This window comes from Mobula birostris, chromosome 12 (assembly GCF_030028105.1).
Source record: "Mobula birostris isolate sMobBir1 chromosome 12, sMobBir1.hap1, whole genome shotgun sequence".
In the NCBI taxonomy this organism is placed as follows: domain Eukaryota; kingdom Metazoa; phylum Chordata; class Chondrichthyes; order Myliobatiformes; family Myliobatidae; genus Mobula; species Mobula birostris.
The window spans coordinates 63,961,097-63,977,111 of record NC_092381.1 but is presented as its reverse complement, the minus strand read 5'-3'; the positions used below and the strand labels follow the sequence as shown (position 1 = coordinate 63,977,111).

Sequence of the window (16,015 nt, the reverse complement as noted above, 5' to 3'; positions counted from 1 at the left end):
TCAATTCAAGATGCATGGCTTGTGAAATATTGTACCATAGGATTAAGATTTGATGGAAAATTGATATTTTGAGCTTGTGTTTCGTGTGAATGATTTTTAATTTCTGTATGCTGAAGTTTCTTGAACTCCTATGCTATGACATAGACACGGTTGGTTTTCAGTCAGACTCTTCCAATATGTGAGGGCACTTTCATATCCTGACACCCATTAGTTACTTTCCTCTCTCCATATTGTTCTGTACCCCTGCAGCTTATTCTTTCTCATGTTTGTCCATTGATTCCTTTTGCCATTAACCTATATTAAAGAGTAATTTACAGTGTTTTAAACTATTAGCACCTTTGGGATGTGGAAAAAAACTATAGCAGCTAGGGAAAGCCACATGGTCTCAGAAAAGAAAGGTCAACTCCACACAGGTGGCACCCACACCAGAACTGAACCAGCGACCTTGGATATCTGAGGCTATGAGGTGCCAACTTCTGTGCTTCCCAAACCAATCAAGCACAAGCTTTCTTTAATGATCATTCCCAGTGTCAAATGGCCATCAGTCACAAGGCTGTGAGGAAATGAAGTAGAATCTGGAGCTCCATTATTAGTGGAAGTTATTTAATTTCTATCTAACACCTCATTTTCAATCTGCTGTGATTAAAGAGGGTAATATCAAATGGCTCATATAAATGTTACTTTCCTTGCATATGGTGAATGCATTTCTTCTCCTTTCAGTGTGGAACTGTGCTTTCCAGACCAGACAGGGTCTTGTAGTCTATCCTGAATCTGCGCAGAGTTAGCTGATCTCCCTGACAGCGATGGTGGTTCAGTTTGGCTATTAAGCTTTATGGCTTGGATGTTGGGAGAGGGCAGCCATGTTTTCAGGCCATCTTATCACAGTTAAATGTGTCTGGCTATTAGCTAACTGTTGGATCAGGCTCAGCTCAATGGTCATTGTGATTACACATACGGGGGGGTGATACTGATACAATATTACTAGGTCTAGGTACTGAAGCATGTCAAAGCAATCATTAGAACCTTCAAAAAGGGATTGAAGAAAATTGGATAAATGATTTTACTGTGACCCTGCAATGTATTTTACCTACACTTATGTGATACTTACTGGTCATTATTAAAGTTATTTAAATAACTTCTCTGCAATTTCTGTTTAACTTTTTGATTTTTGTGTTACTATCCAGGTTGGAAGTATCAGCCCATGGCATCATGGGCAATTTGGACAACAATCCAAACAGTTTCAAAGCGAGCTAGCTGAGTACAGACAACAGAATAAGGAATTACAGGAGAAGCTTGTAGTGACCGAGGCTACTGTAAAGGCCCAGGACAACCAGTTGCAGCAGTACAAAGACCTACTCAGTATGTATCATGTTCAGCCTGTAAAGACTCTGAACAAAGTCCTCTGTAATGTACTAATATATTTATCTTCCACTGACGTTTTGTTAAGTTGAGTATTTACAAACTGGCCTAAAGAAACATATGCAACCTTAATATAATGGCCCAGTGGTTTCTCAGAAGGAAATGAAGGAGTGGGGCAAGAGGAACAAAGAAGTAAATTTTCCTGTATCATCTCACTGTAGCATTTGTGAATCTTTGGGCCTAATGAAGGAATGCATTCATTTTCAATGCTTGTTCAGTTTTCCTTTTTATAGTGATTGCTGTCAACTTCCTTGATGAAGTGTTTCAATCTGAAGTGTTGACTATCCATTTTCCTCCACAGATGCTGCCTGAGATGCTTAGTTCCTTTAGCAGTTTGCTTTCCTGCTCCAAAACAAAACATTTGTACTTTGCATAACTTCTCTGACTACTTTTCTTCCAGCTCAGAATCTGAACCAGGTTTAGGATCACTGACAAACATCATGAAATTTGTTTAGCAGTACAGTACAGTACAATGTAAAGCATAATCATAGGACTATAAAGATAAGAGCAGAATTAGGCCATTTGGCCCTTCGAGTCTGCTCTGCTATTTCATCATGGCTGATCCAATTTTCCTCTCAGTCCTAGTTTCCTGCCTTCTACCCATATCCCTTCATGCCCTGACCAATCAAGAATCTGTCAACCTTTGCTTTAAATATACATAAAGATTTGGACTCCACAGTTGCCTGTGGCAACAAACTTCACAGATTCACCACACTCTGTCTAAAGAAATTCCTTCTCATCTCTCTTCTAAAAGGACACCTCTCTATTCTGAGCCTGTGTCCTTTGGTCCTAGATTCTTCCACCAGAGGAAACATCACAAAACCACATTTCATACTTGCTTTTATCTTCCAGTCCTTTTGAAATGACTGCGAACATTGCGTGTGCCTTCCTCACCTGCAAATTAACCTTCAGGGACTCCTGCACAAAGACTCCCAATTCTCTTTGTGCCTCAATTTATTGTATTTTCTCTCCTTTTAGAAAATATTCTATTTCTTCTACCAAAGTGCATGGCCATACACTTCCTGACACTGTATTCCATCTCCCACTTCTTTGCCCATTCTTCTAATCTGTCTTAAGTCCTTCTATAGCTCTTTACTTCTTCAAAACCACCTGCCCCTCCACCTAACTTTGCAACAAAGTCATCAATTCCATTATCCAAGTCATTGACATATAACGTAAAAAGAAGTGTCCCAAAACAGACCGCTGTGGAACACCACTAGTCACCAACAGCCAATGACAAAAGGCTCCCTTTGTCTCCTGGCAATCAGCCACTGCTTTATCAATGCTAGAATCTTTCCTGTAATACCATGGGCTCTTAACTTGTTAAGTAGCCTCATACATGGCAGCTTGCCAAAGGCCTTCTGAAAATCTAAGTACACGTCAACAGATTGTCTATCCTACATGTTATTTCTTCAAAGAATTCCAACAGATTTGTTGGGCAAGATTTTCCCTCGAGGAGACCATGCTGATTGTGGCCTTTTTTATCATGTGCCTCCAAGTACCCTGAGACCTCATCCTTAATAATCGACTCCAACTTCCCAGCCACTGAGGTCAGGCTAACAGGTGTGTAGTTACCTTCCTTCTGCCTCTCTTCCTTCTTGACGAGTGGAGTGACATTTGCAATTTTCCAGTCCTCTGGAACCATTCCAGAATCTAGTCATTCTTGAAAGGTCATTACCAATGCCTCCACAATCTCTTCGGCCACCTCTATCAGAACCCTTGGTGTACACCATCTGTTCCAGGTAACATCTACCTTCTGACCTTTCAGTTTCCCAAGAACCTTCTCCTTAGTAATGCCAACTTCACACACTTCTGACCCCTGACAAACTGGAATTACAATAGCAATTACTATAAGTTCCTAAGCCAAACAAATTGAGCAAAAGGGGAATTACAAGATAGTGTTCAAAGACTGTTTAGCAATCTGATAGTGGAGGGGAAGAAGCTGTTGCTAAAATACTGAGTGTGGGTCTTCAGGCCCTTGTACCTCCTTTCTGATGGTAGTAATAAGAAAAGAGCATGACTATGAGGGTCCATAATGACAGGTGCTGCCTTCTTGAGGCACTGCCTCTTGAAGATGTTGGGGAGGGTTGTACCCATGATGGAGCTGGCTGAATCTTCAACTCTCTGCAGCCTCCTGTGCTTCTGTGCATTAGAACCTCCTTACCAACCTGTGATGTAACCAGTCAGAATGTTCTCCACCGTACATCTCTTGACATTCACTAGGGTCTTTGGTGGCAGACCAGATCTCCTTAAAGTCCTGTTGAAATGGAGCTGCTGTCATGCTGCCTTCATGATCGTGTCAATGTGTGGGCCCAAAATATATCCTCCATGATGCTGATGTCCAGGAACTTGAAGCTGCTTTCCCTTTCCACCACAGAACCCTCACTGAGGACTGATGTGTGCTCTCCCGACTTGCCCTTCCTGAAATCCACAATCAATTCTTCAGTCTCACTGATATTTAGTGTGAGGTTGTTGCAACACGACTCAACCAGCTGATGTATCCCACTCTTATATCCGTCCTTGCTGCCATCTGAGTTGAACTTTCTCAACCCTCTGGTTATCCAGGATGCCACTTCCTCCTTATGCAGTGCTAACATTCAACACTACCAAAGCTGATGAATCTTGGTTTCCTCCTTTCATGTGTTTAGTTCATCTGTCCATTTGTGGGCATGTTATGGGTCACATCCAAAAATTATGGTACTTGTGGGTTGTATCCCAAACTCCTCACCTCAGCACTTTTGAGGCCAAGCTAACAAATTTTCCTTCATCAAAGTTGCTGGTGAACGCAGCAGGCTAGGCAGCATCTCTAGGAAGAGGTACAGTCAATGTTTCAGGCCGAGACCCTTCGTCAGGACTAACTGAAGGAAGAGTTAGTAAGAGATTTGAAAGTGGGAGGGAGAGGGGGAGATCCAAAATGATAGGAGAAGACCAGGAGAGGGAGGGATGGAGCCAAGAGCTGGACAGGTGATTGGCAAAGGAGATATGAGAGGATCATGGGACAAGAGGCCTGGGGAGAAAGACAAGGGGGTGGGGGAAACCCAGAGGATGGGCAAGGGGTATAGTCAGAGGGACAGAGGGAGAAAAAGGAGAGTGAGAGAAAGAATGTGTGTATAAAAATAAATAACGGATGGAGTACAAGGGGGAGGTGGGGCATTAGCAGAAGTTAGAGAAGTCAGTGTTCATGCCATCAGGTTGGAGGCTACCCAGACGGAATATAAGGTGTTGTTCCTCCAACCTGAGTGTGGCTTCATCTTTACAGTAGAGGAGGTTGTGGATAGAGTCTCTCTGACTATACCCCGTGCCCATCCTCTGGGTTCCCCCCCACCCTGTCTTTCTCCCCGGGCCTCCTGTCCCATGATCCTCTCATATCCCCTTTGCCAATCACCTGTCCAGCTCTTGGCTCCATCCCTCCCCCTCCTGTCTTCTCCTATCATTTTGGATCTCCCCCTCCCCCTCCCACTTTCAAATCTCTTACTCACTCTTCCTTCAGTTAGTCCTGACGAAGGGTCTCGGCCCGAAACGTCGACTGCACCTCTTCCTAGAGATGCTGCCTGGCCTGCTGCATTCACCAGCAACTTTGATGTGTGTGGCTTGAATTTCCAGCATCTGCAGAATTCCTGTTATTTAAATTTTCCTTCATCATGTTATCTCCTCAACAGAAACTACACTAACAACACCCCCTTAGCATCTGATTCCCTCATTCTAAAACATCCATTCTTGATTGTAAAAACAAAAGGTGATTTATCACAAAACATGAGCAACCAAAGTTTTAAAATATCTTTGAAACCACAAAAGCCAAGGTGGGAAACATAGCATTCTGTTTCATGTTCAGTGACTAATGGTGTACCGCAGTGGTTGGTGTTGGGACTGCTTTTCATGTTATATGTCACTGATCTGGGTGAATAAATTGATGGCTTTGGGGCCAAGTTTGTGGACAATATGAAAGATAGGTGGAGGGGCAGGTAGTGTTGAGGAAGCAGGGAGACTGCAGAAGGACTTAGACAGATTGGAAAGTTGTGAGCGTTGCTTTGACCCCAGCATCTGCAGATTATTTTGTGTTAGACAGATTGGAAAAATGGGCAAAGAGTGGCAGATGGAATACAGTGTAGGGAAGTGTATGGTCATGCACTTTGGCAGAAGGAATAAAAGTGTAGGCTATTTTCTAAACAGGCCGAAAATTCAAAAATGAGAGTTTCAAAGGGACTTGAGAGTCCTTGTGCAGGATTGCGTAAAGGTTAACTTGCAGGTTAGTTTGGTGGTGAGGAAGGCAAATGCAACATTAGCATTCATTTTGAGAGGATTAGAATATTAAAGCGAAGATGTAATGCTGAGGCTTTAGAAGGCACTGTTGAGGTCTCACTTGGAGTATTGTGAACAGTTTTGGGCCTCTAATCAAAGAAAAGATGTACTGACCTTGGAGAGGGTTCAGAGGAGGTTGACAAGAATGATTCCAGTAATGAAAGGGTTATTGTATGAGGAGCATTTGATGGCTCTGGGCCTATACCCGATGGAATTTAGAAGAATAGGGTGGGAGGGGAATCTCATTGAAACCTATTGAATGTTTAAAGGCCTAGATAATATAGATGTAGGGAGGATGTTTCCTTTAGTGAGTGAGGCTAGGACCAGAGGGCAGAGTCTCAGAATAGAGGAATGTCCATTTAGAACAGAGATGAGGAGGAATTTCTTTAGCCAGAGAGTGGTAAATCTGTGGAGTTTTTTGCTACAGACAGCTGTGGAGGGCAGGTCACTGGGTGTGTTTAAGGCAGATGTTGATAGGTTCTTGATTAGTCAGGGCATGGAAGGTTATGGGGAGAAGACAGGAGAATGGGGCTGAGAGGGAAAATGGATCAGCCATGATGAAATGGTGGAGCAAACTCTTTGAGACGAATGGCCTAATTCTGCTCCTATCTCTTAAGGTCTAATCAGCATGTATTTATAAAGATCAGTGCACATGACTTTTATTATTTTGAATAATAGCATGATATTTATATGGAATCTCAGCACACATTTGATAGTGTCACATAAGGAGCCTCTTACAGTAAATGAAACACATTAATGAACTATCCAAATGAAAAGGAAGGCGGTCGTGGAAGCAGATGGCGAAGTATCTGTTTAGTTGATGCCATGAGTAATATTGGTAGCATATATTAAATGCATTAATCTGCATTTCTTGCAAATAACTGACTAAATAAAAACCGAGATCTGAAGTTCACTGAAGAATAATATTTGTTATTCCTTACTATAGTTTATTTGAAATTTAGTGTACTGCACCAATGTGAAAACCTACAGTAACATTCAACTTTGGTGCTCGGGGGAAATGATGTGTCCTAATTTTGACTCTGACTAAGTGTGTTTCGCTCTTCCCTCTGACTGTAATGTCTGTACTTTCCCCAGCGGAATCATCAGTGGAGCAGGACAATAAACAGGTGCAAGTGGACTTGCAAGACCTTGGTTACGAAACTTGTGGAAGAAGTGAAAATGAAGCTGAAAGAGAAGAGGCCAGTAGCCCAGGTAAAGACAGGGGTACCTATGTGAAACAGACTATATTTTACCTGAGTGAATGTGGTATGATGCTAAGAAGTTCCAAAGTGAGACACCATTACAAAGGCAGACCTGGAATCTTAGTAGGACATCCTCCCTAACTATCTCCTGTATACTGTGGTACCTAGAAGAGTGGAAACTAGATTGTACAATTACTGAACCTATATTGTGCTTCTTCCTTGGATAGGGAGAATAAAGCACTACAGGTTATTTCGGATGCAGATAGTTTCAGTAAAACATATTTACAATTTGTGCTCCAATACTCTTGAAATTAGTATTAATATGCTGCCAACTGGATTTATTTCATTCTTCACTATCAAGGTTCCTTCTCTTTTTCCATTCTGTCTATGTCTTCTAAAGTTAAGCTCACTTTGCAAGCACGTATCATGGAAAATAGAACAGCACAGTATAGTTGTGCCAAACTAATGAAAGCTAGTAATTAGATGCCTAAGTAATCTAATCCCCTATCCCTGAATTCTCTGCATATTCACGTGCCTGTCCAATGCCCCCATCATACTTGGATCCATTACCAACCCTGGCAGAGCATTCCAAGCACCCACTCTGTTTTTTGCCCCACACATCTCCTTCAAACTTATCATATTTGTTATGGCTATTAGATTGCAGCTACTTACTCATCTTTATACCCTTGTTATACTCTATTAAAAATATGTGCATTCACATAAAGAACACACAGTTCTATTTTTAAATGCTTTCCCCTATTCAAAGATCAAATTGAATTTATCAAAGTACTTATATGTCACCCTATACAACCCTGAGATTTGTTTTTTAGTGGATATACTCAGTAGATACAAGAACCATAATAGAATCAATGACAGACTGCACCCAACAGGGTGGACAAACACCAAAAAACAATATACTGTGCAAATACAAAAGAAAAAATAATAAATAAATAATAAGTATTAATAACAGAGATGAAGAGTCCTTGAAATTGAGTCCATAGATTGTGGGAACAGTTCAGTGATGGGGCAAGTGAAGTTATGCCCTATGGTTCAAGAGCCTGATGGCTGAGAAGTAATAACTGTTCCTGAACCTGGTGGTGTGAGTCCTTGGGCTCCTGTACCACCTTCTTGATGGCAGCAATGAAAAGAGGGCATAACCTGGGTGGTAGGGATCCCTGAAGATGGATGCTACTTTCCTGCGACAGCGCTCTGTGTAGGTGTGCTCATACTGGTGTAGAAGTGCTCAGTAGTGGGGAGGGATTTACCTGTGATGGACTGGGCCGTATCCACTACATTTTGTAGGATTTTCCATTCAAGGGCATTGGTGTTTCCACACCAGGCAGTGATGCAGCCAGTCAGTATACTCTCCACCACACACCTATAGAAGATTGTCAAAGTTTTAGATGTCATGCTGAATCTTCACAAACTTCTAAGAAAGTAAAGGGACGGCAGTACTTTCTTTGTTATTGCACTAATGTGCTGGGCTCAGGACAGTTCCTCAGAAATGATAACACCGAGGAATTTAAGGTTGCTGACCCTCTCCACCTCTGATGCCCTGATAAGGACTGGCTCATGGACTTCCAGTTTCCTCCTCCTGGAGTCAATCATCAGCTCCTTGGTCTTGCTGCCATTGAGTGAGGGGTGGTGGTTGTGGCACCACTCGGCCAGATTTTCAATCTCCCATTAGATTCATCACCTACAACAGTAATGTCATCAGCAAACTTAAGTATGCCGTTGGAGCTGTGCTTAGCCACACAATCATACATTTAAAGCAAGTAGAGCAGGGGGCTAAGCACACAGTGTTGTGGTGCTGATGGAGATCGTAGAGGAGATTTTGTTGCCAATCCAAGCTGGGGTCTGCAAGTGAGAAAATCGAGGATCCACTTACACAAGGAGGTATTGAGGCCAAGGTCTTGAAGCTTATTGATTTGTTCTGAGGAGGTGATAGTATTGAATGCCAAACTGTAGTCAATAAAGGGCATCCTGATGTATATATCTTTGCTGTCCAGATGTTCCAGGGTTGAGTGAAAAACCAGTGAAATAGCATCTGCTGTGTAACTGCTGTGCTGGTAGGCAAAATGGATCAGATCCAAGTCACTTCTCAGGCAGGAGTTGATATGTTTCATCACCACTCTCTCAAAGCACTTCAGCACAGTGGATGTAATTGTCACTGAATGATAGTTATTGAAGCAGGTCATCACTTTCTTCTTGGGCACTAATATAACTGAAGCCTGCTTGAAGCAGGTGGGTACCTCATACTGCTGAAGTGAGAGGTTAAAAATATCTAAAAACACTCCAGCCAGTTGGTTAACACAGGTCTTTAGTACTCAGCCGGTTATCCCACCTAGGCTGGAAGTTTTCCATGGGTTCACCCTCTGAAGGATGCTCTCACGTTGGTGTCAGAGACTGAGTCACAGGGTCATTAGGGGCTGTGGGAGTTTGTGAAGATTCCTCTATGTTTTGATGGTCAAAGTGAGCATAGAAGGCATTGAGCTCATCCTGAAGCAAAGCCCTGTTGTCACCTATGTCACTTAGTTTCTCTCTGTAAGGGGTGATAGCATTCAGACCCTTCCATGGCTGTGGAGCATCCTTCATTGATTCAAGTTTAGTCCAGAATTGCCACTTCGCCCGTGAGGAGGTACTTTCGGAGAACATACCTGGACCTCTAGTATCTTTCTTGGTCACCAGACCTGAATTCCTCTGATCTGGCCATCAGCAGATTGTGGATCTGATGGTTCATCATGACATTAGTTACAAGCATGCTAGTATTTATGCATTCTATTCTTTTCTAGCACACTCTGGTTATTGGTTCTCATTTTGCTGCCTGCACTATTGCCTTGACTTTTCTGTTTAGTTTCCTACATTTTATTGACCTATGCCAATTTGTATATTGTTCAAGTAATACCTTTAAATGATTATCCTCATCACTAACTCTAACTTCTGATAGCTTTTTAATTTGGACCCCAGCCACTCATACTTCTTCAGCAGAACCTTCTTTTTAGTCCTACCTGTGTTCTGCGTTCCCACAAGGATAACAGATCGACCTTTCCCTTTCCGCTCCAAGTTCCTCTGCAGCCGGAAGAGATGTCCTTAAGCCTGGCAGGCCACACGTTGTTTACAACATGTACTCATGCTTCAGAGAACAATATCTATTCCTCCCAACTATGCTGTCCCTTATCACTACTATAGGTCTCGAAAGGGTCATCATCCTTTCTGCAGTCGTTGATACTGTTCACAGAAAATGGAAAGGATTTCATTTCTGTTTGAGACGTACAAGGCTAAAGCTCCTCTTACTCTCACTTATGATTGCTGCTTCCCTTCTGTTTCTTGTGACTGACAGGACAGGTAGCACATAATCTGAGGGGAGTGAATGCCTCTTGAAACAGATGACTGTAACATCAGTCAACTAGTTCTATCTGGTTACCCGATAACTGGGAGACAGGCAGTCTACATGCTTGCCACTCTTTGCAACTTATTTACCACAGTGAATGAAAAATGCAAGGTTAAGAATTCCTAATAGAAAAACTAAACCAATACTTAAGATGAAGTCACATAGAAATTTCAGGGTACTTGTGTTCCACCACTGAACCTAATTATGGGTCACTATGGTTTGGAGAACCTTACATGTGAACATACAGAAAAGGAACAGGCCCTTTGGCTCACAGTGTTGTGCCAGACTATAACAAAAAACTGTGGGTCAATTGTTTAAGAAAAATAACAAGATGGCTTGAGTCACAAAACTAGATTGATGTGCTTTTTTCTACCTCAAAACAAGACAAAAACTGGAAAAAAAAACTATATTTATAGCTACCCTCAGACTAAACACAAAAGAAAACTAACCCCGAAGCCTTGGTAACCTGAAGCTTATAACTGCTAAGCCCCTCCCCCTAGACCAACCAAAAGCTAATTAACTCAATTATCCAATTAAAGATGGTATCCTCCACCATCAGCACAGCTGTGCAGGTTCTGCTGCCTCCATGAGATAGCTCCATGCAGCAGCTCTGGTTCAGACCCAGTCACTATTACTGCTGCGGATGAGTGTTTTACTGAGTACGCCATCTGCCGTCCGTAATCAGTGACGAGCCTTCGTCACATTACCACCCTCCTCTCCTGCAGCGGCAATGCTTGGCAGTCTTGACAGGAAGTCCGCTGTGATGTTCTCCTTGCCTGCTTTGTGCCGCACACAGAACCTGAAAGGTTGAAGTTCCAGGTACCACCTCGTCACCCTGGCATTCCGGTCCTTTATTGTCTGGATCCAGGTCAGGGCTCTGTGGTCCGTCTGGAGGTCAAACTCCCTCCCAAGAAGGTAGTACCTGAGGCTGTGCAACGCTCACTTGATTGCTAGACACTCCTTCTCAATTGTGGAGTACCGGGTTTCATGGGGCAGAAGTTTCCTGCTGAGATATAACACAGGACGTTCCTCACAACCTTGCAGCACTCTGTCCATAAGCCTCTGGAATGTGGCTGGGGCACCATGTAAGCCAAAGGGCATCACTGTGAACTAAAAGAGGCCTAGAGGGGTCCTGAATGCAGTGAGGGGCGAGGACTGGCTCTCCAGGGGGACCGGCCAATACTCCTTGCAGAGGTCCAAGGTGGTGATGTAGTTAGCAAATCAAATGCCCAACTAAACCAATCCCTTCAGCTTACAGTGTCCATATCCTTCTGTTTCTTACACGTTCATGTACTTAACAGCCCCTATTGTATTTGCCTCCATGACACACATTCCAGCCACCCACTATTCCATTTTCTGCACATCTCCTTTGGACCTGCCCCCTCTCACCTTAAACACATACCCAATGGTATTGGGCATTTCAACCCTGGGATAAAGATACTGGTTATCCATCAATACCTCTCATAATCTCATAATAGTAAGATTGAAAGAGTGCAGAGAAGATTAACTAGAATGTTGCTGGGTCTTCAGGAGTTGAGTTACAGGGAAAGATTGAACAGGTTAGGACTTTATTCCTTGGAGCGTAGAAGAATGAAGGGAGATTTGATAGAGGTTTACAAAATTATGAGGGGTATAGACAGTAAATGTGAATAGGCTCTTTCCACTCAGATTAGGAGAGATAATTACGCGAGGACATGGCTTTAGGGTGAAAGGGGAAAGGTTTAGAACATAGAACATAGGATAGTACAGCACAGTACAGGCCCTTCGGCCCACAATGTTGTGCCAACCCTTAAATCCTGCCTCCCATATAACCCCTCCCCTAACATAAATTCCTCCATATACCCATATAGTATAGTAGTCTCTTAAATTTCACTAGTGTATCTGCCTCCACCACTGACTTAGGCAGTGCATTCCACACACCAACCACTCTCTGAGTAAAAAAACCTTCCTCTCATATCCCCCTTGAACTTCCCACCCCTTACCTTAAAGCCATGTCCTCTTGTATTGAGCAGTGGTGCCCTGGGGAAGAGGCGCTGGCTGTCCACTCTATCTATTCCTCATAATATCTTGTATACCTCTATTATGTCTCCTCTCATCCTCCTCCTCTCCAAAGAGTAAAGCCCTAGCTCCTATAATCTCTGATCATAATGCATACTCTCTAAACCAGGCAGCATCCTGGTAAATCTCCTCTGTACCTTTTCCAATGCTTCCTTCCTATAGTGAGGCGACCAGAACTGGACACAGTACTCCAAGTGTGGCCTAACCAGAGTTTTATAGAGCTGCATCATTACCTCGCGACTCTTAAACTCTGTCCCTCGACTTATGAAAGCTAACACCCCATAAGCTTTCTTGACTACCCTATCTACCTATGAGGCAACTTTCAGGGATCTGTGGACATGTACCCCCAGATCCCTCTGCTCCTCACACTACCAAGTATCCTGCCATTTACTTTGTACTCTGCCTTGGAGTTTGTCCTTCCAAAGTGTACCACCTCACACTTCTCCGGGTTGAACTCCATCTGCCACTTCTCAGCCCACTTCTGCATCCTATCAATGTCTCTCTGCAATCTTTGACAATCCTCTACACTATCCAAAACACCACCAACCTTTGTGTCGTCTGCAAACTTGCCAACCCACCCTTCTACCCCGACATCCAAGTTGTTAATAAAAATCACGAAAAGTAGAGGTCCCAGAACCGATCTTTGTGGGACACCACTAGTCACAACCCTTCAATCTGAATGTACTCCCTCCACCATGACCCTCTGCTTTCTTCAGGCAAGCCAATTCTGAATCCACCTGGCCAAATTTCCCTGGATCCCATGCCTTCTGACTTACTGAATAAGTCTACCGTGTGGAACCTTGTCAAATGCCTTACTAAAATCCATGTAGATCACATCCACTGCACTACCCTCATCTATATGCCTGGTTACCTCCTCAAAGAACTCTATCAGGCTTGTTAGACATGATCTGCCCTTCACAAAGCCATGCTGACTGTCCCTGATCAGATCATTATTCTCTGAATGCCCATAGATCCTATCTCTAAGAATCTTTTCCAACAGCTTTCCCACCACAGATGTGAGGGTCACTGGTCTATAATTACCTGGACTATCCTTAGTACTTTTTTTGAACAAGGGGACGACACTTGCCTTCCTCCAATCCTCCAGTACTATTCCTGTGGACAACGAGGACATAAAGATCCTAGCCAGAGGCTCAGCAATCTCTTCCCTCACCTCGTGGAGCAGCCTGGGGAATATTCCGTCAGGCCCCGGGGACTTATCCGTCCTAATGTATTTTAACAACTCCAACACCTCCTCTCCCTTAATATCAACATGCTCCAGAACATCAACCTCACTCATATTGTCCTCACCGTCATCAAGTTCCCTCTCATTGATGAACACCGAAGAGAAGTATTCATTGAGGACCTCGCTAACTTCCACAGCCTCCAGGAACATCTTCCCACCTTTATCTCTAATTGGTCCTACCTTCACTCCTGTCATCCTTTTGTTCTTCGCATAATTGAAGAATGCCTTGGGGTTTTCCTTTACCCTACTCGCCAAGGCCTTCTCATGCCCCCTTCTTGCTCTCCTCAGCCCCTTCTTAAGCTCCTTTCTTGAAAACCTATATTCCTCAATAGACGCACCTGATCCTTGCTTCCTAAACCTCATGTATGCTGCTATCTTCCACCTGACTAGATTTTCCACCTCACTTGTCACCCATAGTTCCTTCACCCTACCATTCTTCCTCTTCCTCACTGGGACAAATTTATCCCTAACATCCTTGAAGAGATCCCTAAACATCAACCACATGTCCATAGTACATTTCCCTACAAAAACATCATCCCAATTCACACCCACAAGTTCTAGCCTTATAACCTCATAATTTGCCCTTCCCCATTTAAAAATTTTCCTGTCCTCTCTGATTCTATCCTTTTCTATGATAATGCTAAAGGGCAGGGAGCAGTGGTCACTGTCCCCCAGATGCTCACCCACCGAGAGATCTGTGATCTGACCCGGTTCGTTACCTAATACTAGATCTAGTATGACATTCCCCCTTGTCGGCCTGTCAACATACTGTGACAAGAATCTGTCCTGGACACACTTAACAAACTCTGCCCCATCTAAACCATTGGAACTAATCAGGTGCCAATCAATATTAGGGGGAACTTCTTCACTCAGAGAGTGGTGGGAGTGTGGAACGAGCTGCCATCTGACGTGGTAAATGCAGACTCACTCTTAAGTTTTAAGAATAAATTGGATAGGTACATGGATGGGAAAGGTCTGGAGGGTTATGGACTGGATGTAGGTCAATGAGACTAGCGGAATAATGTTTCAGCACAGACGAGAAGGGCCGAATGGCCTGTTTTCTGTGCCGTAGTGTTCTATGGTTCTAATCTTTTGACCGTATATCAGATCTGCCCTCAGCCTCCGCTGCTCCAAAAAAAAACAACCCAAGTTATCCTTATAGCATCTGCCCTCCCAATCAGAAAGCATTATGGTAAACCTCAACGTCTATCTCATAATGGGATGACCTAGAAATAAATCAATACTCCAGATGTGACCTAACCAGAGTTTTATAAAGCTGCAACATTACTTCTCAACTTTTAACTCAATTCCTCATCTAAGAAAGGCAAGCATACAATTTACCTTCTTTGCCAGCATATCGACCTGCATAGCTATCAGAGGCACCTTGAACATTACCCCAAGATCCCTCTATCCGTTGTGCCTTGCCATTATAGTGTAGTTGATCTGAGAAGTATGTGGGGAATGATGGGATTGCTTTGAGAGCTGGGATAGATTCTATGTTGATTGGCCTCAAATGTAAGGAAATACAAATATTACTTGGACAAGCAAGTTAAGGTTATAGTGGGTTAAATGTCTGTGAAAAGAGAAATAGAATTAACAGGATGTATTTTTACAGGGAGATGAGGAGAGTGGAGTAGTGTAGAAAGGTCTTGAATTCAGAGATCTTGCGGAATCTAACAACAGCACTTCAGCAGAAATGGCAAATAAATGTTTTAAGTTGTAATATCTAACCTTGGGTCATTCCACGACATCATCCCTACCACAATCAATCCTTTGTGACATGATCTTGCTCCTCTGTTATCAGAAGACAAACAACAGGGAAAATTTCAGTTGTGGCATATTTTAAAAATTGCAAAATTTGGTATTTTAAATATTAATTTTGTAAACTTTGCTAAAAAGTTTTAGTCCTGAGAAGTACAAATAGCCATACTCTGCACTGAATACAACACTCTGATGTGGTCTACGAATGCAGTCTGCAGAGAACGTTCTGAGTAATTTGCAATGCATAATCCAATTGACTAATGAATAGATGCTTTCTTTTTATTAACATGATGCTTCATGAAGGTAAGAAATGCTCTTGTTACATTCTTTTGAGGAATTGGATTAAAAGTAATAAGCCAGGCTTGATTGGATGGAGCTTCTTGATATCCTCGGTGTCACTTAGAGGCCACTGAGGTGTGGATGAGGGAAAAAATAGCCTAGGTTCCCAATAAACACAGGAGACAAATATTCTGGTAACCAGGGCAGGATTTTCATTTTGTTTTGTAGTCATCCACTGGCAAAATAGACAGCCTGCCAAAGGCAGCAGAAAAGAAGATTAGGAAGAAAGCAAGACACAGTTAGGAGAGAGCCCGTGTTGAGGTGTGTGGTGAATGGGGAAACTGAAAGCTTTCTCAAAGGACT

The 16,015-nt window shown here is 43.0% G+C and overlaps 1 protein-coding gene across 11 annotated transcripts in view; it reads left to right on the top strand.

Annotated features, from left to right (window-relative positions):
• The window catches only part of pde4dip (phosphodiesterase 4D interacting protein), a 239,886-nt gene that overhangs the window by 135,307 nt on the left and 88,564 nt on the right, over positions 1-16,015 (top strand). For all 11 annotated transcript variants that reach the window (XM_072273948.1, XM_072273939.1, XM_072273942.1 and 8 more), the window contains 2 exons: positions 1,185-1,359; positions 6,814-6,930. In XM_072273948.1, coding sequence (XP_072130049.1) covers positions 1,185-1,359; positions 6,814-6,930 — 292 coding nt within the window. The remainder of the gene's footprint in view (positions 1-1,184; positions 1,360-6,813; positions 6,931-16,015) is intronic.